General features: G+C 47.4%; 1 protein-coding gene across 1 annotated transcript in view; it reads left to right on the forward strand.

Moving 5' to 3' along the window:
• Gna12 (G protein subunit alpha 12) overlaps positions 1–27271 on the forward strand; it is an 82038-nt gene that overhangs the window by 52886 nt on the left and 1881 nt on the right. Inside the window, exon 3 of the mRNA XM_036172341.1 lies at positions 25587–25637. Coding sequence (XP_036028234.1) covers positions 25587–25637 — 51 coding nt within the window. The remainder of the gene's footprint in view (positions 1–25586; positions 25638–27271) is intronic.

Consider the following 27271-nt stretch of genomic DNA (forward strand, 5'->3'; position numbering starts at 1 on the left):
TACCCTGGAGGAGGGGTCTTGCTTTTTCTTCTGCTGTGGAGATAGCCCACAGACTTGATTTCCTTTAAGATATACTATGTATAGTTCAGGCTGTGGACTAGAGGAGAGAAGCCTGGAGAGCTGGTGAGCATAGCCTGGGGCCTTAGTGTTTCTTGTGTGTTGAAGCAGTCGAACATTTCAGAGAATGTTGCTGTGCAGAATCCACATAGCCCTGCTTCCAGTATGACTGAGTCTTCCTGGGGCCTGTGCTGTTGCATTCAAGCTGATTGCTGTCCCAGAACAGGAGTAAGACTCAAGCTTGGCCTTCAGGCATAACCATGACACTGCACTCCAGACAGACAGGAGACATGGACAGGCATCCACCCTGTGCTCTTCTGGTAGCTTCCCAGAAGCCCTGTCCAACAGCAACCCTTGAAAGTCACATGGCCTGGACCTACCGGAAAGGCGATTGGCCAAACACAATTTCTCAGCTGGCAAATCGTCACTGAGGAGAAAGGGCAGGCTGCAATGGAGGAGGTGCCTGGCAACAGCAGCCAGAGTTCCTGTGGGGCCTTTCCTGTCTAATCTGAGGCCTGGGAATCAGTGTGACCTGTGGAGCCCATACTACATAGGTCACGGTTGGGCTGTGCTGAGTCATTTTACTGTGTGTCTAATGTAGTCTCTGCAGTGTTTCACGGGCTGATGGAGGTCAAGACAGGTGTACTTGAAGTCTTGTTCATCTCTTGAATCCTCTGATCCTATAAATGCTTACAGAGGAGCCACTGTGGATCCGGTGTTCTTATGAGAGCTGGAAAATTGTAGCAGCCAAGAGCCCTGCTCCTAGGGAAGCTGACTGTGTCATACGTGGGAAGAGACAGTGAGCAGACTCTTACTCTGGTTGGAGCAGCTGCGGGACTAAGTGCTTGTTCTTACTCTTTAGGTCACTGAGCATGTTTGCCCAGCCTCTGTCTCTGCCCACTGACTGCCCCAGGTCAGGGATCCGACGGCAGTGGAGCCATGGTGCCCCATCAGCCTCTAACCTCTATCCCTAACTAGAGCAGCTTACCAGAAAGGTCAAAAGGTAGCAGAGGCCACGGGGAGGGGTGTTCAGAGTGCAGAAGGGAGGCAGGTAAGATGGAGCCTTAGATGGTGTAGTGGAAAGTGTCAAGTCCAGGCAGACAGCCGTTGTGAAGCACACAACAGGCCCTGGAAAGACTTGGCCATAGCAGAGGAGTGGGATAGCAGTTGTATTTTAATAGGACTGTTTTGGTAGCTTCACTCAAAATAAAGGCAAGGGTCACCTGGGTGAGATGAGATGATGGCTAGAGAAGATCCCTAGCTCACCTGTGGTAGCCTTTCCTGAGTGGACGATTACAGGTGCATCACCATACCCAGCTCAGAAGCTTGGCTTTCAAAATGTACTGTTCCCGTTGGGACTTAAAAAACTCACTAAACCCTGCATCTGGAGACCATCCAGTCCTGGTGGGACAAAGCCAGCGAATGTCCTGTCCCAGAGCATGGGAACTAGCAGCTCTGGTGGCTTCAGCTCATTTGGGTCCCCGGCCTATACTGGAGGGTAGGACTTGTAACTGTGTGCTCTTAGGTGGCTCTCCTGAGGACAAGGCTCCAGAACGCTGGGTTGTGAGCTCTTCTGTGCCTCCAGCTGCTCCTGCTCTCATGCACACTGTTCCCTGCATTTCACTGACCACATGCAACACAAGTGTGGAAACTTCTGGGAACCCACCACTAAGTACAACATATAAAAAGGTCCTTTGAGGGGCTGGAGAGACGGCTCAATAGATACAAACGTTCACTCTGTAAACATGAAGACCAGAATTCAAGTCCCCAGTACCTTCAGGAAAGCCAGGCATGGCCGTGAATGCCTGTAAACCCAGTATTGGGGAGCAGAGACAAGTGGATCCTGAAAACCAGTCAGCCAGCACGTTTCCAGTTCGGTGAGAGACCCTGTCTCGAGGTGATAAGGATAAGAACAGTGAAGAGGACACCCAGCCTCCTGTTCTGGCCACTGAGTGGGCACACACAGATGTGTGCATCCTATTTCAGGCATGCATGCACCATACAACACACGAAAGGTGCCTTGGGGCCTGACGGTGTGGCTCATTCGAGTGGCCAGCAGAATCCCAGCACTTGGGAGACAGGCAGCAGAATCTAGATTTCAGGAGCCAGCCGGAAGTACATAAGATTCTTTCAAACCGGTGTTTTTTATCTGTTAAGAGATTGAGAAAACAGCTGCAAGCTACAGGAAGAAGCTCTTCTGAACCAATAAGTGACAGCTCCCCCTCTCCCCATATAAAATAAACTCAAAGAAGAAATAAAGTCCCAGCTTTACTGTCTGTAGTGTAAACAGAAAATAAAGCAATAGTGATAAAATTTAGTGCTGGAGAGCCAGCAAGATGGCTCAGCAGGTGAAGGTGCTTCTGCAAAGCTTGACAGCCTCTGTTGGATCCCCCGGAATCAGCATGGTAGAAGGAGAGTACCAGCTCTCAGTAGCTGTCCCCGGCCTTCACATACATGCCATGGCATGTGCATGCCCACATTCTTACACAAAATTAGTAAGTGTTGTTTTTTTAAGAACTTATTGTCAATTATCTAGGTAGTGACTTTACTCACTTCTTAATCTTTTTATTGCAGTGCTGGGGAAGGCATGCCAGGCTCTGCCGCTGACCCACATCCCCAGCCCTATAGCAATCTTACACAATAGAACTACAGACTGAGGGATTGAAGAAATAGTTACTGTCAAAACAAGGGATAGACATATAGAGTGATGGCATTCTGCTGTTTAGAGTGAAAACAGCATGTTCTACCCTGTGACAGTAATTTCATCACCCAGGGGATTCATCCTGAAATGATCATTGGAAGGTTTCTGGCTTCTGGTTAAAGTGAGATGGCTATTCAAAGACCTGAAAATAATCTTAAATGCTAGACAAAAGGTTAAAACTAATTTATGAGGACCAGCAAAATAGCTCAGTGGGTAAAGGCACTTGCCACCAAGCCTGAGGCACTGAGTATGATCCCCTGGGAACCATGTGGTACAAGAGAGAACCAAATCTCAAAAGTTGTCCTCTGGTCTCCAGACATATGTATGGTACTTATACAAGAGATGAGCTCCGAGGAGATGGTAGTCCTGGCAGCTGGCTGCTTTTCCTGAGACATTTAGAGTCTGAATCGCCCCCTGAGCTGAGGTCTTGAAAGGGAATAGAGCCAGGTATGGTAGTGCCTGCCTGTAGATTATTTCTTACACTCCTGGGACACTGAGACAGAAGGATTTTAAGTTCAAGTCCAGGCTAAACTGTAGAAGAACATATCTCCTAAAAGTAGGGTGTGACAGTTTCACATTGTCAGCCTTGGGGAATCTGATCAGAGACTCCCCTATAATGTCCCACAGGGACACAAGGTCTTGGATACCAAAAAGATGTTCTGGATGGATGCCCTTCCCAGGCATAGTGGCACAGCTGAGCTTCCTGTGTTTACAAAAAGAAATGGTAGCAAACAGCTTCAGGGGGAACTAAAGAACCTTCTTGGTTTTAGGTGAGATCTCACTATGTAGACCAGACTAGCCTCAAACTAAAATTGAACACTGTTGAAAGTGACATTTTAAAAAGCCTTGGAGGGGCTGGGCAGTGATAGCACACGCCTTTAGTCCCAGCACTAGGGAGGCAGAGACAGGCAGATCTCTGAGTTCAAGGCCAGCCTGGTCTGCAGAGTGAGTTCCAGACCAGGCTCCAAAGCTGCAGAGAGAAACCCTGTCTCAGCAAAAAACAGTAAATGGATGGATGGATGGATGGATAAATGAGCCAGCCTTGGGGCAGGCAGGCAGACAGATAGAATGAATGAATAAAAATTTACCTTGAGGGGTTGGGGATTTAGCTCAGTGGTAGAGCGCTTCCCTAGCAAGCACAAGGCCCTGGGTTCGATCCTCAGCTCAAAAAAAAAAAAAAAAAATTCACCTTGGGGCAGCTATAACTTGGGAGAGGTAGCAGGCTGACACTTGCCCAAAGCTTCAGAGAGTACAGGTGAGTCTGGGGGAGGAGACTTCCAGCCTGTTTGGTGAAACTGGAGACAGACTAGAGACAGTCAAAGTATGACAGGAGGCTTGAGGAAAGGATGCAAGACTGAGCTCCTGGAGAGGACAGGGATTCCACCTTGAAGTCTGAGGCCTGGGAAGAGTGATAATGGGTTTATCCGTTAGTTCTTTTGTCCTTCCTCTTGACGTCTTGCCAAGGCTCTCCTCTGAGACTGGGCTATCCTGCCTTAGGGTATTGATGCATGTGTGTTGGTTTTGTTGCAGTGAGGTCAGGCTTGTTTCGTGTGCATGGACTGTATCTCTAACACAGGGTGTTAACAACTGGCTGTTCCTTCCCATTGTCAAAAAGCAGTTGGCCACAGAAGTTAGGCTTGCTTTGAGATACTTGGTTCCGCTCCACTGGTCTGTGCGCCCATCTCATGCAGGTCTACACTTGGGATTAGACTCTGTAGTGGGTTTTGAAGTCTGCATGCAAGTGAGTCTCCAGCTTTAGTTTCTTTTTCTCATTTGCATTTCTCATTGTTTCATGTGCATTTTCTGAGGTCAGGGGGTTTTGTTGTTGCTGCTATTCTTGTTTGCCTGTTTGTTTAGGAGGGGGTGTTGATACAGGATCTTGCCTCAGACTCAAAGAGATCCACCTGCCTCTGCTTCCTAAAAGCACAGATTATAGACATGCATACCACACCCAGCAAGTTATTTTTAAAGAAGACTAAAGTGAATGGCAGAATTGGGGTTACAGTGATGTGCACCTTAGTAGTAGAGCCCTGCCTAGCACACAGAACCCTAGATTCTATCCTCAACAACACAGACACACAAAGGTGGACCAGTCTATCACAAAGACCAGCAAACTACAGCCTGAAGGATAAATGTCATGTGGCTTATTTTACTATGCCTTCCCCCAGCTAAGAAAAATAATATGTAGTAGAGAAAACTATTTGTAGCCCACAAAATCTAGAATAACTTGGCACCTGGTTCTTTATCAAAGATGGATTTTTAAATATCTTTAATAACCAAGGCAGCAGGGGTATGGATGGAAATGGAGATAAACAGAACTGTGTTATCTCAGTGACCTCATCCAGTTCCAAACATATCAGAAACTGAAATATGAAGAGCAGAACCATAGGCCTTGCAGGAGGAGTTCCCTTATCTAACACACACACACACACACCCCGCCTCTCCCCTTCATTTTGAGATAGAATCCTGCTCAATAGCCCAGGCTAGCCTGTAACTAACTCTTGGTAGTCTTCTGGGTGCTAGGATTGTAGGTGTATGCCACAACAGCTGGGCTGGAAGACTTTCAAAAGGCTAGTCCAGACAGGCATAGTATTGCACACTTATAATCCCAGCGATCAAGAGGTAGACACAGCAGAATCAGGAGTTCAAGACTAGCCTCACCTGCATAAAAAGTTGGAGGTCAGCCTAGGCTATATAAGACCCTGTGTCAAACAAACATGCAAGTCCACGAGGGAAAGATTAGTAACTTAAGTACCATTAAATCAAGCCCTCTGTGCCTTCAGAGGCACCACTAGCCATAGAAGTGAGATTGTTTGCAACTGTAAGCTCTGGTGCAAGTGCCCAGGCCATTTCAGGAACTTCTCACTGTATCTGCAAGAGACAAACAGCTTACTGGGGTAATGAGGTAAAGCCTCAAACATGGACCTGCTGGACCTTCAGGCACTGAGACATCTGATTCTGAAATGCAGCAGGGATATGACATGGTCAGAGCTCTCAACACTGCTGCTGACAGGAAGGCAAACCAGTGCACCCAGTCTAGAGAACAGATTGTGTAGTTACTGAAGTGAGGATATGTGCCCCCTAGAGGATTCACAGTGGCATTATTTAATAGTCACAAACAACCCAGATGCTCGTTGGAAGTAAAGTGGGAGCTGGAGCTAAAGGTTTTTATTTGTGATAGGTCACTGTGCATTGAATTCCACAAATGATCCAGTGCTTAACCACACATACATTCATACATTTCAAATGTGTTTCCCATGGCTTCCCTTTTGTTTTTGTTTTTGTTTTTGTTTTGAGACAGTCTCATGTAGTCCAGGCTACCCTTGACTTCTTGATCCTCCTGCATCCTAAATGATGGGATTTCAAGTGTGCCCCCACTACAACCAGTGGTGTTGGGTGTCAGGGCTTACCAGACAAGCACTTTGCCCACCTGAGCCCCCAGTCTAAACTTCATATAGTACAACTTGACTGTACTCCAAATTCAACTACACTGTGGGACAATGTAAAACTAGGTGTGATAAAGGCACACATACACACATGCTTATAATCTCAGTGCTGGGGATGTAGACAGTGTCCCGGGACCAGCAGCCTATGGGTGATAATATAAGTAAAGAATCTAAATGAATAAGTGAACATGATCATCCTCTGGCCTCCACACAGACACACACAGCTACACAGAAGTAATAAGAAATATCCCCAGTGTCAGCATAGGTTACTTTTTAATGAAGTGGGGGTTTTATGGGGCTGAACTGGGGTTCCAGTCACGTCTCACTTGATAGTTTGTTTAGACAAGTTCTCACTATGTAGCCCTGGCTGGCCTGTGCCTCTGGAATGCTGGGATTGAAGGTACAGCACCTCCCCTGGCCCTGTGAGTGCCATTTTTGTCAGTTGTACTTTTTTGTGCTTTCTCTGTCTGTCTAATTGACAGTGGTAAGACTTGAAAGGGAAGCAGTGGCTGACTATGCAAAGCCTTGTGTGAGGAGGTGAGTTGTGTTGTTTATCAAAGGAAAAGCAAACAGAAAGGAAGTAACCCAAACACTCACTAGGAGCCGGGTAGCCAGACTAGAGCTCTGACCTCTTGAGCGCTGTGTAAGGGCCAGGAAAGCTGAGTACTCTGAGTGCTGATGTGGCAGGAAGCCCTTGGTCCTGCAAGTGAGGAAGCACAATACATCTGTCTGACCTGTCACTGAAGAGAGGCACACATGCCTGGGGCATAGATGAGTAAAGCCTAGTGTGGCCAGACCACCTCCATTCCCATTTTTGTTTTGTATGCCTACAGCCACAAAATGGTACACACTCTGAGTTAACTGCTGACACAATAATAGCCAGTTGCCCAGGCTGATCTCCAGCTCTCTGGGGCTCGAATGATTTTCCTGCCTTGGTCGCTGAATGAGCTGGGAATATAGATGTGCACTGCTATACTCAGCTCTAAATTATTTTTATTGTATTTATTTATTGTTTGTGTGTATGTGTTCATGTACTGCAGAGTGCATGTAGTGGCCAGAGGACAATTTATGGAACTCAGTGCTCTCCTATGCTGGTCTGGGGAATCAAACTCAGGTCATCAGACTTGGTGGCAAGTACCTTTACCTTACTCACTCAGACATCTCATCAGTCTCTAAATTATATTTATTTTTAATTGTGCTGAAAACATATTATTTTTATAATCATAAAAGCCATGAGACATTTTAAGAACAGACTGTAAAACTCAGACCCTGCAGAAGCATGTTTTATGAAGTCCGTGTAGCATCTAGGTAAGCAGGCTTCAGGTTAGCTCTCTTTGACTAGCTGTAATATGCTGTGTGAAAGGCCCACCTCCTTTCACCAATTCAGCAGGGAGTGGGTAGAGCCTGTGCCCTCCAGCTCTGTTGCCTGTCATTGAAGCCACCATTGCCTGGCTGTGTGGGGTATGTCCACCACCACCTCAGGATCCCTCCTTCAGAATTCCCATTGGGCTCTCCCCAGTGAGTGCAGGAGTTGAGGAGCCTGTAGTAGGGCCCTGCTTCAGCCTGTGTTTCTCAGCTCCATGAGAAGGAAACTGTAGGTCAGAACACCAGGAGGAAACAGGGCTTCATCCTTGTGGGGAGGTTAAAGATGATTCTCCCAAGAAGTGGGAGGGAGGGACACTGTCCACTGTCCTTAATGAAGCCTGGGTAATAATCATTTCCGTAAAGCAAGGTCTGCCCTGATCTGGCAGTCCTTAGGATGGTGAGATGATGGGTTTATTGGCTTGTAGTGCCTTTTGTCTTTCTTCTTCTTCTTCTTCTTCTTCTTCTTCTTCTTCTTCTTCTTCTTCTTCTTCTTCTTCTTCTTCTTCTTCTTCAATGTTTGTTTGTTTTGTTTTGTCATGTTTGTTTTACATCCCAACCACAGTTTCCCTCCCATCTCCCCTCCCATTCTCTAATCTGTTTTTAAATGTTGTGAAATGTGCCTTTTTGTTTCTGCAGCCCCTTGCCACCAGCCCTTCTAACGAACAGCCTTACAAAGTGCAGGTCAAATTTGTGGCCCTGTTGTGTTTGGTGGGGCCTTGGTGAATTTCAATGGATGTCACCATCTAACATGAATCTCAAGAGGTTGGAAAGGGGAAAGTGTCATACTTAGACCAGCTCAGAATCTTGTTGAAGCCAGGGAGGTACACGAGCCACTGTGCATGTGCAGAGGTCAGAGGACAACTTTAGGAGTCAGCCATTAGATTGTCCCACAGCACTTTTACTGGCTGATTCATCTCCCCAGCTCTACTCTCCACCTTACTATTTGAAACAAGGTTTCTTGTTGAGATTGGGTTACACTGGCTAGCTAGCCAGTCCCTGGGACTGCCTGTTTCCACCCCCTAGTGCTGGTGTTACCAGTGATGGCCACACCACCAACTTTTTATGTGGATATTGGAGATCAGAATCCAGGTCGTAATGTTTGTATAGGAAGCACTTTATTACTGAACCATCTCCCTAGCCACCCTCCCCACATGGGTGCCCTTTCATTTTCTGTGGCACCATGAACATGAGTATCCATCCCTGGATGAGCAATTTCTATGCAGAGTCAGTGTCCACACCCTATGGAGACCCACCTGTAATGTCCATCTCACATTCCAGCTCATGTTCCCCGTGAGGACTCTGCCACAGTCACTGCATTTGTCTCTCTTGCTGGCAGACAGTACATTGCCACCATGTTAGCTGTCTAGACCTTCTCAGAGTAGTCTGGGCACTCTACCCTGGATCAATTCCAGGAAACAGAATCGGGACTCAGCATATCTATGGGATGCTCCTTGGGTATTTCTGATGCCCTGTTGTCCCTACCATGCCTGCCTGTTTGGAAATCTGCTGTAATTCCCAGACATAATGGTAGCTGCCCTTCCCTAGGAAACCCACCACTTAAAACAAGCTATCTAATATAGTAAGCCATTTGGTACCCAGGCTTCTTCAAACGCATAAGGACAAGGCACTTCTGTTTCCCTGCTGTGTTTATTAATAAGGCTAGCAGAGGCCTCTAGCCAAGCCACTAGGCATAGGGGTCCTAAGCTCTGGTGACTCGGAGGAATGGAAATCAATCCCTTAAACTATGTCTCCCATTTTAAGCTCCCATTTTTATGGCATTGGCCTTGAACCCGTGATCTTCTTGTCTCTGCCTCCAGAATGCTAGAATTATAAGTATGTGCCACCTTTGGGCCCTCAAGCCTTGGTTCTCACATGTGTTCCATCTCTGTTGCTCTTTACTGATCTTTATCCAAAATGTCTTCAGTTCCATCACTTAAATCTCTGTCTTCTCCCAAGGCAGCTCAAACTGACTCTCATTTCAGTCCACTCTGGTGACATTTCAGCCAGACTAGGCTGTAAAATAGAAGGTGGTGTTGTGCTCTGCCTGTCTATTATAACCCAGCACTCTAGAGGCTGAGGTAGGAGGGGTGCGAGTCTGAGGCCAGCTTGGGCTAGAGAGAAAGATGCTGTCGAGGAGCAAAGCCACATCTCAGTAGCAGAAAAGGGCAGTGTCCATTAGAATTAAACTTAGACGCCCAAGAAATGAATTAGGGGGGAACTTGTTTTATGTGTTTAGAAAGCTAAATGCTAGGCTGGAGGGATGGCTCAGCTACTCTTCCAGAAGACCCAGGTTCAATTCCTAGTACTCTCCTGAGAGCTCATAATCAGCTGTAACTTCATTCCCAGGGGATCCAACACCTGCTTCTGGCCTCTATGGGCACCAGACATGCCTGTGGTACAAGGACATACACACTGGCAAAACACCCATACATATAAAATAAAAATAAAGGGAAATTTTTTTAAAGAAAAGGAAAACTAGGGCAGTGGTGGCACACACCTTTAATCCCAGCACTCGGGAGGCAGAGCCAGGTGGATCTCTGTGAGTTCGAGGCCAGCCTGGTCTACAGAGCAAGATCCAGGAAAGGCGCAAAGCTACACAGAGAAACCCTGTCTCAAAAAAACAAACAAAACAAGAAAAGGAAAACTAAATGAAAACCATTTGCATGGGGCAGCTCCTACGTTCTGCACCTCAAGTTCCGTCCTTTTGTTTTAACAGTCTGGTTTATTGATGCCATCCCTTCTCTTGTGCTCTGGTGAGAAAGTCCAAAACCACTGACAAATCCTCCATGATGACTTAACTTTAAGAACACAAGGCACAGGCCCCTCTGCATGTTCTCCTGATCTTCATCTTTAATTGGATGTTTGAGTCAGAAGAGGGGTGTCATGCTCACAGAGCACCCATTATTCTCTGCCCACTCAGTCATTTGGCAGATCCTGTACTGAGTTTTTTGCCATCAGCCTGGCAAAAACAGTAGTTCCTCCTCCAGCCCTTAAACTTGAACACAAACGGTTATAGATGTCAAAGGCTGAGGATTGAAAAAGTACTTGGGTTCCTGGAACCCAAATGCTTTCATTTAAGGAAAGGTCTTTCTTTAATTTCTTCATGACACAGTAGATTATTGCTTTCCAGTGCACCTACCTCAGCACGCACCCAGCCTGGACAGGCATTTGACATAATTAATGCTTCTTAAGTCTCCAAAGACTTCACCCACTAAGAGGAGAGAGCTGAAGCCAGTCCGGCTGTAATCAGTCTCTGCAGGACCCACTGGCACATGTGGGCAGGGAGGGTAGAGGCCCCAAGACTGCCCTGTAAACCATCAGGGTTTGCTTAGAATCAAGAAAACCCAGCACATGGAGCAGACCCTGGCCTTGATCAGGCCAGCTGACAGGCACTGGGTCCCTAAGCTGTGGCACAGTGACATGGGAAACCCTGCCACCCTGATGCCAAAAGGGCCTGGTGAAGTCAAAGGTGAATCCCATCACAGTCAGTTGTGAAAAGTGTTTTGGGATGGTTTGGAAAAGTCACACTCATGAGCCAGTAACCTCCACATACATCTCAGCTATCAAGTGGATTAGGACAGTCCCGGGACCCTAAGCTCTTCTGGGAGATGCCAGTGCTGCAGCCTCAAGGAGCCTTCTAGAAAGTGCAGGCTAGCCTCCCTGGAGGAAAGGTGGCACTCATGCTCCAGGCATCTTCATGGGAGAGCTGGGTCTGTGGCCAGCAGTCAAGTGATGTTCTGTCCAGTAGTCCCTGGGGCAACAGTTCAGGACGGCGTGCCTCTCCACAGAACGTGCTAGTGGCCTTGCTTAGGAGGCCCTGCTGGCCAGGGGAGGGAGCCCTGGGTTCCTGGAGCAGTCGGAGATGGTGGTGGGAGGTTGGGTAGGAAAGCCACTCTAAAGGCACATTCCCTGGATGTTCCAGACTTTCTCCTTCTCTGGTTTGGGAGCTTAGAAGGCATTCAGTTGACTCTGGTTTGGAAGCACTGTCCAGTGTTTCTTGGTTGTTTTTATGCTGATGTTCATGAAGGCACAATATCTCCATTGTCATTTCTTGGGTTTTTGGCTTTTTGTTTTGAGGTAATTTTGAGTCTAGAGAAGAAAGGCTACAGGTTCTGAGAGCTTCCATCTGCTGCTGTTTGGGCCCACTCTCCTCCTTTCTCCCCCCCTTCCTCCTCCTCCTTGCCCTTTCCCTTGTCATATTTTCTCAGCAATGTTTTCTAACCCTTGCAGCCTCCTACCCCAGATCTGTAAGGAATGGATTGTCTTGATAAACTTCCAACGAGCAACAGGTCTTACTAATTCTACCATGATTCTCCTTTCTCATGAGACACATTCTAAATGGGGCTTTTGTTCTCTCCCTCCCTCCTACTCCTTTATTTCTCCTCTGAGCTTGTCTCACTCCGAAGCCCAGGCTGGCCCTGAACCCCTGGTTGTCCTTTTGCCTGGCCAGAATTACAGGCTGAGCCACCACACCTGGCTCTCTGTCTTCATTTAGGGAGTCTTAATCTTACACAAAGAAGAATTCCATGGAGTTGGGAAGTTGGCTCAGTGGTTAGAGCACCTGCTGCTCTTGTAGAGGACCCTGGTTCTCTATGGGACAGCCCTCATTTCCTCCTCGCTGCCTCCAGGAAATGGATTCTGCTTCAGGAATCCCCTACTCCAGCAGCACCGGCTGCAGCTCTCCCCCACCTTCCTTCCCAGAGGCCAGGCACTGTGCTCTTGAGGACCTTTGAAGGGAACTTGCCGGAGCTTGTAGTTCCATTTAGGGCTCTTACCCAGTTTCCTTTTAATTGACATGCGGGGTCTGTTTAACTTCCTGCTGCTACTTTGTCAAATAGCTGTGGTTTAATAAAGATGCACACAGCCTGTAACAGACGGTGTAATTGGAGCCTTCTGTCCTGCAAGCTGAAGCTCTGAAATAGATCTTAGCCCTGAACCTGCTCTGAGCTACTCAGGATTATTAAACGGAGATGATTAATCCTCCTTGCAAGCAAGGCAAGAGCTGCCTTAAGTAAATAAGCTGGCTTTGTGGAAACTTGGTTCTTTTTATGCAGTTTTTTTCTAAGTGTATAATTCAAGGACTTTCAGTAAATTTCCCCAAGTTGTGCAAACATCACCCTAAACCCATTTTTAAAACATTTCCATCACACCAGTGAGATCCATCACGCCCATCCACACTGGCCCCAGCTCCCAACCTAGACAGTTCCTTGGCCGTTCCTGCCTGCAGACTTCCTGGGTATTTCCCATAAATGCAGTCATACAGTAGCTGGCTTCTTTTTTGTTGTTTTCTTGTGCTGTCATGGGGCAAGGGAAGGAGGGAGAAGAAGACTCACGGTGCATGTACATGTAGAGGCCAGAGGTCACTGTCAGGTCTCCATCTTTGTTTTTTGTTTTGAGACAGGGCCTTGTGTACTCTGGTTGATCTGGAACTCACTAAGTAGGTAGACCAGGCTGGCCTTGAACTCACAGAAATCCACCTGCCTCTACCCTCCGTGCTGAAATTAAACAAATGTGCCACTGTACATTTTCTCCATCTTATTTTTTTAAAGCATTTTTTATTTTATTTATTTTTATGTATGAGTGTTTTGCTTTCATTCATGTTTGTGCACTGTGTGTCTGCTAGGTACCCGAGGATCTAGAAGAGATCCTTGGATCCCCAGGATCTGAGGACACTGACCTACTAAGCCATCTCCTCAGCCAGCCCACAGCTGACTGCTTTGACTTAGCATCCATGTTTCAGATTCCCTCAAATTATACATACATCCTATATATCAGGATGCCATGCATTTTTTGTTGCTGTGTTTCATTGTGTGGATGAACAGTGTTTTATCCACTAAGGACAGTGCTGCTATAAACAGCTTTATCCCACTATTTTCATACTGGCACTTGGACCTGGGTCTTCATGCATGCTGGGCAGTGCTCTACCCACCGAGCTACATCCTCGACCCTTTTCTCACTTTGTATTTTTAGATAGTCTCATTAAGGTGCCCAGGCTGGCCATGAACTTGAGATCTTCCTGCTTCAGCCTTTCTAGTGGCTAGGATTGCAGACCTCAACCACCAGACGAAGGGTAAATATGAACAGTGCTCACTAAGGGCTGAGGCCTTATTCTTTTTTTTTTATTTTTTTAAGATTTATGTATTTATTATGTATACAGAAGAGGGTGCCAGATCTCATTACAAGTGGTTGTGAGCTACCATGTGGGTGCTGGGAATTGAACTCAGGACCTCTCGAAGAGCAGTCGGTGCTCTTAACCTCTGAGCCATCTCTCCAGCCCTGAGGCCTTATTTTTTTTAGGCTGTTTGTCTTTCCAGATAAACATTTGGAGGGCTTTGAATAGTGAACAAGTCTGCTATGATGTCTCCCCATTCCATTCTTGCTATTACAGACACTGAACCCAGAAACCACTTTTTTCAATTTTTTTTTTTTTTTTATAATCTTTGCATGCGTGCATGCATGCATGTGCTAGTATACACATCTGGATGTCCTCAGAGACCAGAAAAGGGTGTTGGGTTCCCTGGAGCTGGAGTTACAGGCAGTTGAGTCACCTGATGTGGGTGCTGACAAACTCTGGTCCTCTGCAAGAGCAGCCAGTGCTCTTAGTTGCTGAACTGTCGCTCTAGCCCTGCCTCTGACAGCTAATGAATGTTCTCTTCTAAAAAGGAACTCACTGCTTTTAGGGTAGAATGTGATAAAATATTGTATCTTCCCCAGCCAGCTTGGAGGAGCCAAACTCTGTGCTGTATTTCTATTTACCAAGCTTGGAAATTTTTCAAAAATACCAAGTTAATTCTCCCAAAAAAATAAAAAACATGTTGCTTTGAGAGACAGTCATTGACACCTTTCAAATGTCCACTTTGTCTGGAAAGTTCCTACTGCTCAGGCAATGGGAGGATGACACTTCACCTGGCACTCTTCCTGCATAAATGCCTAATGTTTCTCCAAGGAGGTGTCCCTGAGGTGGCCTGGCTTCGGCTGAGCATTCCAGACTGTTCTCTGAAGAAGGCCCTCCTAGGTGGCACTGCCATCACAGAAACCCCAGGTCTTCATTCTTAAATGGCTGGCACATTTGTTTGTTTTGAGACAGGCTGTCCCTGTGTTGCTCATGCCAGCCTCCAACTCAGGATCTCCCTGCCTGCACCCCCAAGGGCTGGGATTACACATGTGTACCACCACTCCCAGCCTGACTCTAGTTCTAAATGACAGGGTATTTGCTTCACATCCACAAAGGGGAAAGGCAGGAGTGACCAAGAAACTTAAATGTCACCTATGGTTTGCTGTCTGGTCAGTTGGCAAGTTGGTTTTATTCTCAGCCTTTGAGTCCTGCCTGGGACTGTGCACTGCCTCCATGGGGCTCTGTGTGGAAGCTGTCTGCTGGTGACAAACGAGGACCTGGATCAAGATCATTTGCTCATCTGATTTGTTTCGTATGGTAATTTTTACTTTGGATAAGGTCAAGTTAACTAAAATAACTAATTTGTTTAGATTAATTAAGAGTAATTAGAGAGAAGCCAGGTATCGTAGCATAATAAACCTTTAATCCAGGTACTCAGGTAGCTGAAACAGAAAGAAGGCAAGAAGCCTGGAGTACATCAAACATGTGAGTGTGTGCACATGTTTGCACGAGCACACACGCACACACACACACACACACACACACACACACACACACACACACCCATGCATGCACGCACGCATGCACATACACAGAGATCAACCAGATTTTGAATATGATGAAATAATCTAATAACAAAACATAAGCAGAATACACAGTTAAGCAAAGATACCTAATGAAAAATTTTCTTTTTTTGCTGGTCAGTCACTAAAAAATGCAAATGTCACAATTTCACCTGTGCCCAGATGCTTGTACCTTAAATTGTTTTTTTGTTGTTGTTGTTTTTTGGGTTTTTTTTTTTTTTTTTTTTTTTTGGTGGGAATCATACTCAGACCCCATACATGCTAGACAAGTACTCCACCTCTGAGCTCTGTCCTAGCCCTAAGCCCTCGGTTTGCTTTGTATTTTGAGACAGGGCCTTGCTATGTAGCCCAGGCTTCAAGCTTAGGATCCTCTTGTCTTAGCTTCCTGGGTAGCTGAGATACCAATGTGGCCAGCCTCAGACCCTGAGGCCTTGATGTCAATACTCCTGCTGCACACGGGTCTGTGCTTTGAGTGGTGGGTGTGTCACAGTGTTAGCCTCCAGCAGCAGCAGGAGTGGGTGAAGGGTGTTTACTGTGTCAGACAAGGCTTTGACTCACAGTGAGCCAAACAAGGGAAGCATCCTTCAGAGGGCCGTCTGTGCTGCGGCTCAGCCATCTGCCATGTGAAGCTGTCACACTGGCAAGTTGGCAATTGTGTACTGCCATTCATGGTCAGATGAGGTCATTCTGTGTCTGCCTCTCCTGAGGAACATGGGGACAGCAACCTTCATACTTACACCACTCTGAACACCACCCCATGTGTGCACGAGTGCATGTGTGTTAGGGCAGAGTCTCATAAAATCCTGCTAACCTCTCATCAGCAGAACATTCCAGAAGTGGGACACTCTAAGAAGAGAGGAGAAAGTGACTTCTGTTAGTTACCTCTGGTCAGAAGCCAGGAAGGAGCTGTAAGCCCCTTGTCCTCCCAGAGTCCAAGTTGAATGGGTGGCTTGCTGAGTCAGTGGTCCTGGGACCACAGGCCCAGGAGTCAGAGCATCCATCTGGCCAGAGAGATGGCAGCAGGGCTCTTTATGAGGACAGGCCCCACAGGAGAGCCCCACAGGCCTGCCCTCTGCCTGGCCTCCCAGCTGGCCACAGTGCCTGGGCTGCATGGCAGAGCCTGTCTCTTCTTGCTTCAGAGAGCCCATTGCCCCCACATCAGTGATGACTCAGGGTCTGGCAAGCAGAAGTTGCTTTGACCCGTTTTCTTTTCCTTCAGCCTGTGTGGGGAAGCTCAGCCTTGTCATATCCAGCGGGAAGACTCTGTGACCCCCTTCCTTTTGGCAGTCCTCCACCACCAAATGGGAGGGACTTGCATATGTCTGGCCGGCCTCTCATTGTCTTGCTGCTCTGTGCCCCTGCTCTTCTCAGAGGGGAGCTGCCACACTTATTCAGGGGGCCTAGTGTAGTCTGTATGAGACACAGTTGCACTTCACTGGTGGGCAGAAAGCCTGGTCAGTAGCTTTTTGTCATCCACAGTTCTGTTCTCAGGCTGTCTGTGTTTTAGTGTGTGTTACAGTGTTACTATGCATGTGTGGACATGTAAAAGCCAAAAGGTTGACATTAGATATTTTGTTCTGTCACTGTCCACCTTAGTTTTTGAGACAGGGTTTCTCACACACACTCACACACACACACACACACACACACACACACACAGTGACAAACTGTGTGTCTGCACCCAGCTTTTACATGGTGATCCAAACTCAAGTTCTCATACTTGCCCAGCAAACACTTTACCAACTAAGCCATCTTCCCACCCTTTACCAGCTTTTTGACCATGGCCAAGTTAACTTCTAAATTTTGGTTGCTTCAACTGAGGTGGGGAAATGAGATTTTCTGTACCTTCTTTGAATTAAGCAAGATAAATTGTGTCAGGCACACAATCTCCCCAGTGCCTGGCACCTAGGAGGGGGTGGAGTGAGAGAGAGAGAGAGAGACAGACAGACAGACAGACAGACTAGGGGACAGAACCCAGGGCTTGGCATGCTAGGCAAGCATTCTACCTCTGACCTGCACTTTCCGCCCATGGCTTTTGTGACAGTCTCACCTCAGTCCCCATCTCCACCACTTTCATTAGCAGCCCCAGCTTTTCATTTGTTTGTTTGGGGTGTTGACGCTTGTGTTGAGTCAGGGCCTCACTATGTTGCCCAGGTTAGTTCCTGTGTTCTTCTACCTCAGCGTCCTGAGTAGCCATGGCTTTTAATTTTATCAGTGTTGATAGTTTTTCTTTTCCAGCAGCCCATTTGGGCAACTGCTTGTTGTCAGGCTTTTAAAAACAAACAAACAAACAAAAAACCCTGAAGCTGCTAAAAAGCACTTGCTGTGCGAACGTGAAGAACTGGGTTCAGATCTCTGGCACTCACATAAAAAGCCAGGTGTGGCTGTGCACCCCTGTAACCCCAGTGCTATGGAGGGACAAGTGGGCAGATTGCGGGGGCTTGCCGGCTGCCAGCGTAGCTTCCAGTAGAGTAAGAGACCCTGTCTCAAAAGAACAGGGCAGAGAGTAACAGAGCAGGACCCTTGATGGGCCTCCTCATGCATGAATCATCATAAGTTCAAGGTCAGCTTAGGCCTCAGAGCAGGTTTGAGGCCAGCTGGGGCTACATGTGACCCTATTTGTAAATTAAAAAAAAAAACAAAAACAAAAACTTAGTTCGAACTTTCAACTTGGAGGCTGGTTTAAAGATGTGCCTGAGCCAGAAGGTGGCTTCTTTCATCTCAGTACATCGGATCTCTGAGTTCAAGGCCATCCTGGTGTACAGAGTGAGTTCCAGGACAGCCAGGGCTACACAGAGAAACTCTGTCTCAAAAAAACTTAAATAAATAAAAGTATGCCTGAACACAAGATACTCTTGCAGAGGACTCAGGTTTAATTCCCAGCACCTACATGATGGCTTAACACCATCTTTAAGTCCAGTTCAGGCCTCCATAGGCACCAGGCACATACATGTAGACGAAATACTCATACACATAATAAAGGTATGCCTTTGTGAAATGGGTGTGTGTCCACCCGATAAATTAAACTAAAGGACAGTGGTCCTGATGGGCCTGTAGGAGGCATGCCTCTCTCTCTCTCTCTCTCTCTCAGCTTTCTCTTTTCTTTCCCTAGACCTCAGTAGCATCCGGTGGCCTTCCTACTTCCCTTCTGCAGTGTCACAAGTCCCATCCTCACAGCAGCCACCCCCAAATGAGTGCTCATCCCTGTCAGCCTAGCCTCAGCACTGGGGTCAGGAGAAACTGAGGCCTGGAGAGGTAGCAGAGCCAGGCTGCCATGGAGCCTGCAACATGGCCTGGGAACCCATGAGGGCCAGGCCAGGCCAGTGTGCACTGGAGTGGGAAGTCCCCACAGGACAGCATCCTGTCCTGAAGGAGTTCAGGCTGCCTGTCTGTGACAAGCAGAGCTGGGCCAGCTGCTACTTCCCTGAGGGAAAAACCAAACTTGCCTGGGGGAGGAAGTGAGGGTGACCTTAGGGGAGGGGCCTGGGGAGATTCACAAGGACGGAAGGCTGCAGACTTTCCTGGGTGAGGGTGTGCTTGTGAGTCACACACATCTCCATGGGGCTCATCAAGAGATGACCTTACGTCAAGCTCTAATTCCTTTTGTCTTTGGAATAACCAATTTGCCTTAACAAGAGGGAAGGCAGGACCAGTGCCTGCTGGAAGGGCATTTGTAGCTCTCCACTGCTGCCTAGATTGGGATTGGTCACTCTAATTTACTCTGGAATTTAGTCCTGAGTTAGCCCTGGTCCTGCATGTTATATGTCTGCTTATAGAGTATTTGGACTCACTTCAGCTCAGGAGGAAACAAATGGTGTGGAGATGCCAAAAAGCCATCTTAGAGTAGAGCTGAGGAGTTTTGTTTCGGTTAAAAAACTGCCTCTTGACTAAGCATGTTGGTACATGCACTCAGAAAGTTGAGGCAGGGGGATCACAAGATCCAAGCCAGCCTGGGCTATATAAGTAAAACCCTGTCCTCCCCCCACCCCAGCCCCAAGCACACACACCAAAAAAAAAAAAAAAAAAAAGCCCAATAAGAACTACGGTCTGGGGAGATGTCTCAGTGGATAATGTGCTTGCTGCAGAGGCATTGGGACCTGAGTTCGAATTAAGGATTGCAAGGATTGGACTGCCAGATCCTGGGAGCTTGCTGACCAGCCTGCCTAGCTGAAGTGGTGAGCTCTAGGGTCAATGAGAGACTCTGTCTCAAATAATAAGGTGGAACAAAAAAGAAGAAAGAAAAGAAAAAAGGAAGATGGAAAACAGTAGTTGACCTCTGGCCTCTACACATATGTACACACGTATACAGGCACATATACATAAACATACATACATATATACATACAGTGAGTCATGGTCAAATTGAGTTTGTTGCAGGAAGGCAAGTTGGCCCAACATTAGAAAGTGAGCATAGGTGCTGGAGAGCTGGCTGAGTGGGTGGAACGTGCTTGCCACGCAAGCTACATGATCTGAATTCGATCCCTGAATTCACAGTAGAGAAAACCAACTTGTCTAACCTTCATAACCTGCATGTGTGCAAACAACAATAATAACAGTAAGTAAGCAAAAACTTAGAAATACTTGTCACATCCTGGACAGCTATAAAATTTAGTCTGAAAGCATGTACACATTTTAAAAGTAGCCAAATGGCTCCAGACCCATAACTGAGTGGAAACTTAGAATAAAGTCCACAAATACCACAACCTGCAGCCAGTGGGGTTCTTGTCCTGAGGTGAGGCACGTCTTCCTTATTTTGTCTGGTGTTTGGTCACCTAAATACCACTAACTGGTAAGCTAGGAGAGCGTACAGCTTGCACCCGGGCTCGCTCCCTGGCCTCCTCCTTACTTGGGTGTCTGTAGTTTGAGGACAGTAGCATCTGCCTCTCAAGCTGCAGAAAGCTAGTAACAGCAGAGGGCCTCAGCTGATGTCTGCCTCCTAGGAAACAAGGTCTGTGCATTAGGGAGGTTTGGTTTGGCTTGTTGTTGGCATCTGCAGCTGGGTCTCTCTGTATTCCAGGCTGGGCTGGGATGCCCCTGGCTCAGTCTTCCCATGTCTGGCTTGTCTATTAATTTTTATAACTAGTGTTGAATTTAGTTTTGCCTGTGTTTTAACTTTATGTGTATAAATACTTGTAAGGTTGGGCATGGTGGCACATGCCTGTAATCCTAGCACTCTGAGAGTTGGAAACCACCCCAGGCTACATGTGAGACCCTGACTCAAAAAAAAAAAAAAGGAACATAAATGTTACTAGACTGGCTGTGGCAGGTTTGAGGCCAACCTAGGATACAGTAGAGTGATGCTCTGCCACCACCACACTCCCCTAAAAAGAAAAACTTTGCCCTGACTTGTTAGACAAACATGGTATTTTTGAGATACATTATATACATGTAGTGATCATAACCTCCATGTTTGCAGTGTTATGTTAATTAATGGCAGGGCTGAGCTGGGTGTCCGCTGAACTTAGAGGTAGATGGTGGTCACTTCACACTGGGCTGTTTGAACCATCCTCTGTGGAGCAGTGGTTCTCCTAACAGGTTCCTTGTCCCTGAGACTTCTTCAGGGTCAAAATTATGTTCCCGACACTAACAAGCTTGCTCATCCCCTCCTTTGTGAAGAGTGTCAGGGGTGCCGATGCTCAGATACCACACTAGATATGTATTTGTATATTCTTGGCTTTGAAACTGTTCTCAGAGCTAAACCTGACAGCACAGGTCTGTCATCCCATCTACTCTGGAAGCTGAGACAGGAGGATTGCAAGATCAAGATTAGCCTGGACAGTTTAGCCAGAGCCTGTCTCAAAATGAAAACTATAAAGAGGGATGTGGTTAGGGTCTAGTGGTAGATCCTTGCCTAGCATGTGAGGCTCTAGTTCAGTCTCCAGCAGTGAAAGTGGGACTGGACTTCTTCAGTTTTCATTTCTAATGCAAGGATTATTGGAAGCTTGAGCTACCAAGTGCTTTGGGTTCCAAGTCTTTGCTCTATTTGGGAATAGAGTAAAAATCCAGGGGCTTTCCAGAAGGAGCTGAAGAAACAGGTGCTGACTCACCCATGTTCAAGGCTAGAACTTCCCAGCAGGCTGTGGGGTTTGCTGATTGTTTATTAGCAGCTCTACCAGTGGATGGGTGGGTCTTTCTCACTGCTAGGGGCCAGGTCTAAACAGGTGCTAGATAGACAGTGGGTGCTCGGGTCTCGAAGCTGGGAAAGGGGAAATACTTGACATAGTCAGCCTTGAAAAACGCACATTGGGTGGGGTGGTGGTGGCACATGCCTTTAGCCCCAGCACTTGGGAGGCAGAGGCAGGTGGATCTCTGTGAGTTTGAGGCCAGCCTGGTCTATAGAGTGAGTTCCAGGATAACCAGGGCTACACAGAGAAACCCTGTCTTGAACCACCACCCTCCTCCCCCCCAAAAAAGAAAACAAAGAAAGAAAGACACACATTGGGCTGTGACTCCTGCAAGTTGTCCTCTGACACACATGCACACACAGTGGTGTTCATGTGCACACACCCACAAAAATGAATAAATAAACTTTTGAAAAAAAATTTAGAAGAAAGCTGGGTGTTGTGACACACACTTTTTTGTTGTTGTTTCGGTTTGGTTTTTCGAGACAGGGTTTCTTGTGTAGCTTTGGAGGCTGTCCTGGATCTCACTCTGTAGACCAGGCTGGCCTCGAACTCACAGAGATCCTCCTGCCTCTGCCTCCCCAGTGCTGGGATCAAAGGCGTGCACCACCACCGCCCAGCATGACACACGCCCTTAATCCTAGCCTTCAGGAGGCAGAAGCAAATAGATCTCTCAGAGAAATAGTAAATTCCAGAGTAGCCAAAGCTATATGGTGAGACCTGTCTCAAAAAACAGCTACCAAAAAAGAGTCTCTAAAGGGTTTTGAAGGGGTGAAGATGTGTATCTTTTTACAATAAACAGGACCTCTGAGGCTCAAGGGACTGTGGGGCTGAGGGCACACTAAGTTATGTGACTGATGTCCCCATTTTCTTGGTAGCTGTCAATAAAGATATTCTCAGCTCTTCCTTGTTACCTGCCACCCTTGACTGTGTCCTCCAAGGACCCTGTGCACATCACATCTGTGCTGTCCCACTAATCCCCAGCCATTTAACTGCACTAAACAGGGACTCCTCCTCCTCCTTGTTGGTGCCACCACCTAAGCTAACAGCAGGGACATGTCTAACAGTAGCCAGCCTTGAAAGCATACACAAAGACTGCTCCAGACCATTGAGAGACCTGGTGAGAGATGGAGAGTGACCCTCAGGATGACACCCAAGACTGTCTTCTGGCCTCCATACATGTGTGCAAGCACATACGCACGCATGCCCCAGATAGAGACTCCTCTTTCCTTCTGCTTATGCTACCAACTCAGTAGAACCGAAGGAATGCCCTGTCCAGCCAGCAGGGATGGACTAGCTGTGATCCAGCAGCTTCCTGTCTTTGTGTTGGGGAGGGGATGTGTGGACAGGACCAAGAGAGGGAATAGTCAGCATAGGGGCTGAGCCACTTGGTCTCTTGACAGAGACTTCCTTACATGGAGGGTGGGAACTGCTGTGGAAAGAGCCCATGTTGCCTGGAAAGGTGAAAGCTTGTTTCTGGGCCTCAGGGGCCTCTTCCTACTTCAGAGCTTGGTTGCCAGCCACCAGGGCCGTCTTTTCTGCTTATTGTGGGGGCTGGGTTAGGGAGACTTGAGTGCTGCTATCCCTGGAACAAAATCCTCTCTTTGAGTCATTCCTGTGGCCTTCCCTCCAGAGCAGGAAGGAAGTGACTGTTCACTTCTTCCTCTGGACCATCTGGGACAAAGGACAAGGAGACAGACAAACAAGGGCCAGGCTTTGAGTGCACAAATGTCATCTCAGCACCAAGAAGGCTGAGGCAGGAGGATCATTAGTTCAGGCCAGCCTGGGCTACATCATGAGACACCCCCCCCCCATTCTCAAAGGTTTTAAAAATAAAACAACCAAAACAACCATCCTTTAGAGGTTGGTGAGCCCTGTTCTCAACTTTTTGTCAGAAAATCACAAGCTGTAATGGGTGCCCTGTCTTGGCCTTCCCTTGTCAAAGACCTAGAATGTGCAGCTTTCTAGGATGGCATAGTATTTGCCTCCCATGCATGTGGACCTGAGTTTGAGTTGTGGCACGTGCTTGTAATCCCAGCATCTATAGGCAGACAGGAGGAACTTTGGGATTCACTGGACAGTTTAGCCTGGTTGGTGATCTCCAGAACACTGGGGGACCTGTTTCAGAGATGGACAGTCCTCCTGAGAATGACAGCCAAGATTGTCTTTTGGCCTCCACACATGTGCGTGTACATGCACACACGCGTATACACACACACGCACACACGCTCTTTCAAGCATAAAGTAAAAGAATAATTTTTGTTGTCTCGGTGCTGTCTTGTTGCACATGTGTGTATGGCCTTGCCTTTGTACAATTATATGAGAATGCACCAAAGTAAAGGCAGCAGGTGAACCAGGCCCACTGTCATCTTTTAGACTAAGGTTCTTAGAGAGCCATGCTCTTTGGGGTTCATGGAGGAATTGTTTTCCCATCTTCAGCTTGCTTGCTTCCTTGCTTGTTTTTTTTTTTTTTAAATTGTTGTTATTACATTTATTTTGTGTGTGTACATGCACAGGCACATGCATGCTGTGGCACACATGTAGATAGAGATCAGAGGAAAATTTTGTGGGGTCAGTTTTCGATTTCTTCCTTCATAGGTTCCAGGGATCAAACTGAGGTCATCAGCCATGGCAGCAACTGCTCTTACCACTGAGCCATCTCACTAGCCCAGCCGTTGATTTCTAAAGGAAGCTTTGCACACTGTAACACACACACACACACACACACACACACACACACACACACACACACACATGACATTCCCGTTAGTCACCACATAACAGCCTCTCGGCTCCTCTAGGACCCTGTGAGTGCCATTGCGTTTAGTTAGAGGGCAGGGCCGTGAGTGGTGCACACAGGGAGAGGCATCAGTTGTTCGATGGCCCTGTTTGTGTCCAAAGATTCTCCTTGTCCTGTGTCATGAATCACAGAGTGCTTCTAGAAACCGGAGTGCCAGTTCTTGTCCCCTCTCCTCAGGACTTAGTGTTTCTATAGACAGCACCCAAAGCCCCTTGGGCCATGTGTGTCAGAGGCAAAACCACACACCAGCCAGGGTTTGACTTCTAGCCCTAGCCCTTGCTGCTGGTGTGACCTGGAGATGGCAGTGTCCACCATCTATACAGAAGCTGCAGGGAAGCACCAAGAAAAATTTGAATCTAGGGCTGGAGCTGCAGGAATGATAGATGTTTCCTTTACTTGTTTGTTTTGAAACAGGGCCTCTCATACCAGAGGCTGGCCTCAAACTGGCTCTGTAGCTGAGGGTGGCCTAGAACTCCTGATCCTCCTTGCCTCCACTTCCCAAGTGCCAGGATTGTAGGTGTGCCCACCACACCCAGTTTATATTGTGTTAGGAGTGGAACTCAGGACTCCATGCTGCATGCTAGACAAACACTCTAGCAACTGAGCCACATCTCCAGTCCCTGATGCAGTTTTTTTGTTTGTTTGTTTTGTTTTGTTTTTTGTTTTGGAGGGTTTTTTTGGTTTTTGTTTTTTTAAGTTGTAGGGTTTGGGGATTATTTTTGCTTGGTTGTTGTTTTGTTTCTCTGAAATAGGGTAGTGTTCTACCTGGATTGGTTGGCCCTGAACTGTGGTATTTTGTCTCAGCTTCCCAAGAGTTGGGATCATAGATATGTAGCACCACACCTGTATTATTTTTTAAACTACCTGTACTGTCCTATGTTGCTTTTCGTAGCTGTGACCCAAAGCAGCCTAGGGGCGGAAAAGGTTTGTTTGGCTTACACTTCACCGAGTAGTCCATCGCTGAGGGAAGTCAGGCAGCAACCTGGAGACAGGAGCTGATGCAGAGGCCAGGGAGGAGCACTGCTTACTGTCTCACTTCTCCTGGTTTGCTCGTCTACCGTTTTTATACAACCCAGGAACTGCCTGCCCAGGGACAGCACCATCCACAGCACTCCCACATCACATCAGCCATTAATCAAGAAAATACCCCCCGATTTACTACAGGCCAATTTGATGGAGACATTTCTCTACCACTAGTCTCTCTTCCTAGATGACTCTATTTTGTGTCAAGTTAACAAAAAACCAAGCACACACACATACTCTCTGCCTTCCTAGACTTTGTTTTCCTGTTTGCATAGCGGAACAGCCCTGTTGCCGTCACCCCCACCCCACCCTTTCATCTGTTACTCTGGCTCCCTCCATCAAAACTGAGCTGTGACTATTTCTCTTCTTGACAGGGTGAATCAGTGAAATACTTCCTGGATAACTTAGACCGGATTGGCCAGCTGGTAAGTAGCCCCCCTCTCCCTGCCACCCCAGTCTACCATCCAGGGTTAGAAAACCTGATGTGGAGACCAAAGCAGACAGCAGGCTCCAGCGACAGACACCATGGCCCAGCTCATCACATCTAGTTACTGTAAACTGTTCAGTCTGTTATGCTGCCCCCCTTCAGCTCTGCACACCTGGTCCTAGGGGAAAAATGGCCCTGTGAGAATGACATCACCCCACTGCCTGTGAGAAACACAGGAGCCCTGGCTAGGGCCAGAGGAGGCTGTTCTGTCACCTGTTCTGGGAGACAAGTGCTGGCACACGCAAAGGCCAGCAGTATGGTAAAGCTCCAGGTAAAGTGGTGACCATTCATGGCCAGCCCTGGTGACCAGCTTGCCTGCCTAAGAGCACCTCCATTGTCACTGCCTCCTCATAGTGTCTCAGTTCTAGATGTGGTGGAATGACATCCCAGAACTCAGCAGGCCAGAGGATCAAGAGTTAGAGGCCTGCCTGCGAGACTGTCTCAATAAAACACAGAGATAAGATCAGTGTAAGTGGCTAACAAAACTGGAGAGCACAGTCACACCGCCATTGTGCTCTTGAAGGACCAGCAGAGGCTCCCAGTGCCCACCAGCCAACATCCAGGCAGTTTGGAGACTCCCCTATTACTTGGTGAATGTTTCTGGTGATATTACTTTTGTAACATTTTGAACTGAACTGACCTCCTAATGAGCCCCACTCATCCCACGTGGCTAGTGTCACTGAAATGTCTGTTGTCTGTAGATTTTTCTCCTCCCTGCTGGGCTGTCTCCCCCTTTTGATCTATTAACTGAAATACCCATAGTATTCATCCATTGAGTGTCTTAGTCTGGAGCTCACTGTTATATTCTCATAGATATCATAAATAGAGGATATCTTCTGTCCTCTGTGACCTAGATAGTTACTCTCCAGCCAGTGTTGGTCATAGCCTCTTGGCTTTTTGGTCAGACTGTGACATGAGTGGACAAATGTTCTAGTCCCTGAGGCCTTCACAATGCAGAATCAAAGAGGTTTGAAAGTTGCCACAGTTAGGACCTTAGGCTGTGGCTCAGTGGTAGAGCCCCTGACTAGAATCCCCCAGTGAGGGGCTGGGGTGTATGTAGCTCAGTGGTGGAACACCTGCCTAGAATCCCCCAGTGAGGGGCTGGGATGTGGCTCAGTGGTAGAGCACCTGCCTAGAATCCCCCAGTGAGGGGCTGGGGTGTGGCTCAGTGGTAGAGCACCTGCCTAGAATCCCCCAGTGAGGGGCTGGGGTATGGCTCAGTGGTGGAGCATGCAGAAAGCTCTGTGTTTTATCTTCAGCACCAAATAAAAGTTTTCTAAGTCAAACATATTAAATGTCTAATAGGTTTAATTTGATCTCATTACACAACCTAAATCAAATCAGTTGATGGGAAGGCTTTAGAATGTACGTGTTCTGGAAGCTAGAAAACTCAGCAATGTCTATGGTATAGAAACAAATGAAAAAGATGTTTGACTTCTCTTGTGGAGAAGACAGACGAGGTGTTACACATGGCGTAACTGAAGACTCTGGCCGTCCTGTCTCAAGCCAGAGAGCACGCATTCACTGCTAAAGGAGCTGTCTAACCCCATTGTTTCGTTGCGAGGTGGATTC

The sequence above is a fragment of the Onychomys torridus genome, chromosome 22, assembly GCF_903995425.1.
Source record: "Onychomys torridus chromosome 22, mOncTor1.1, whole genome shotgun sequence".
Lineage (NCBI taxonomy): Eukaryota > Metazoa > Chordata > Mammalia > Rodentia > Cricetidae > Onychomys > Onychomys torridus.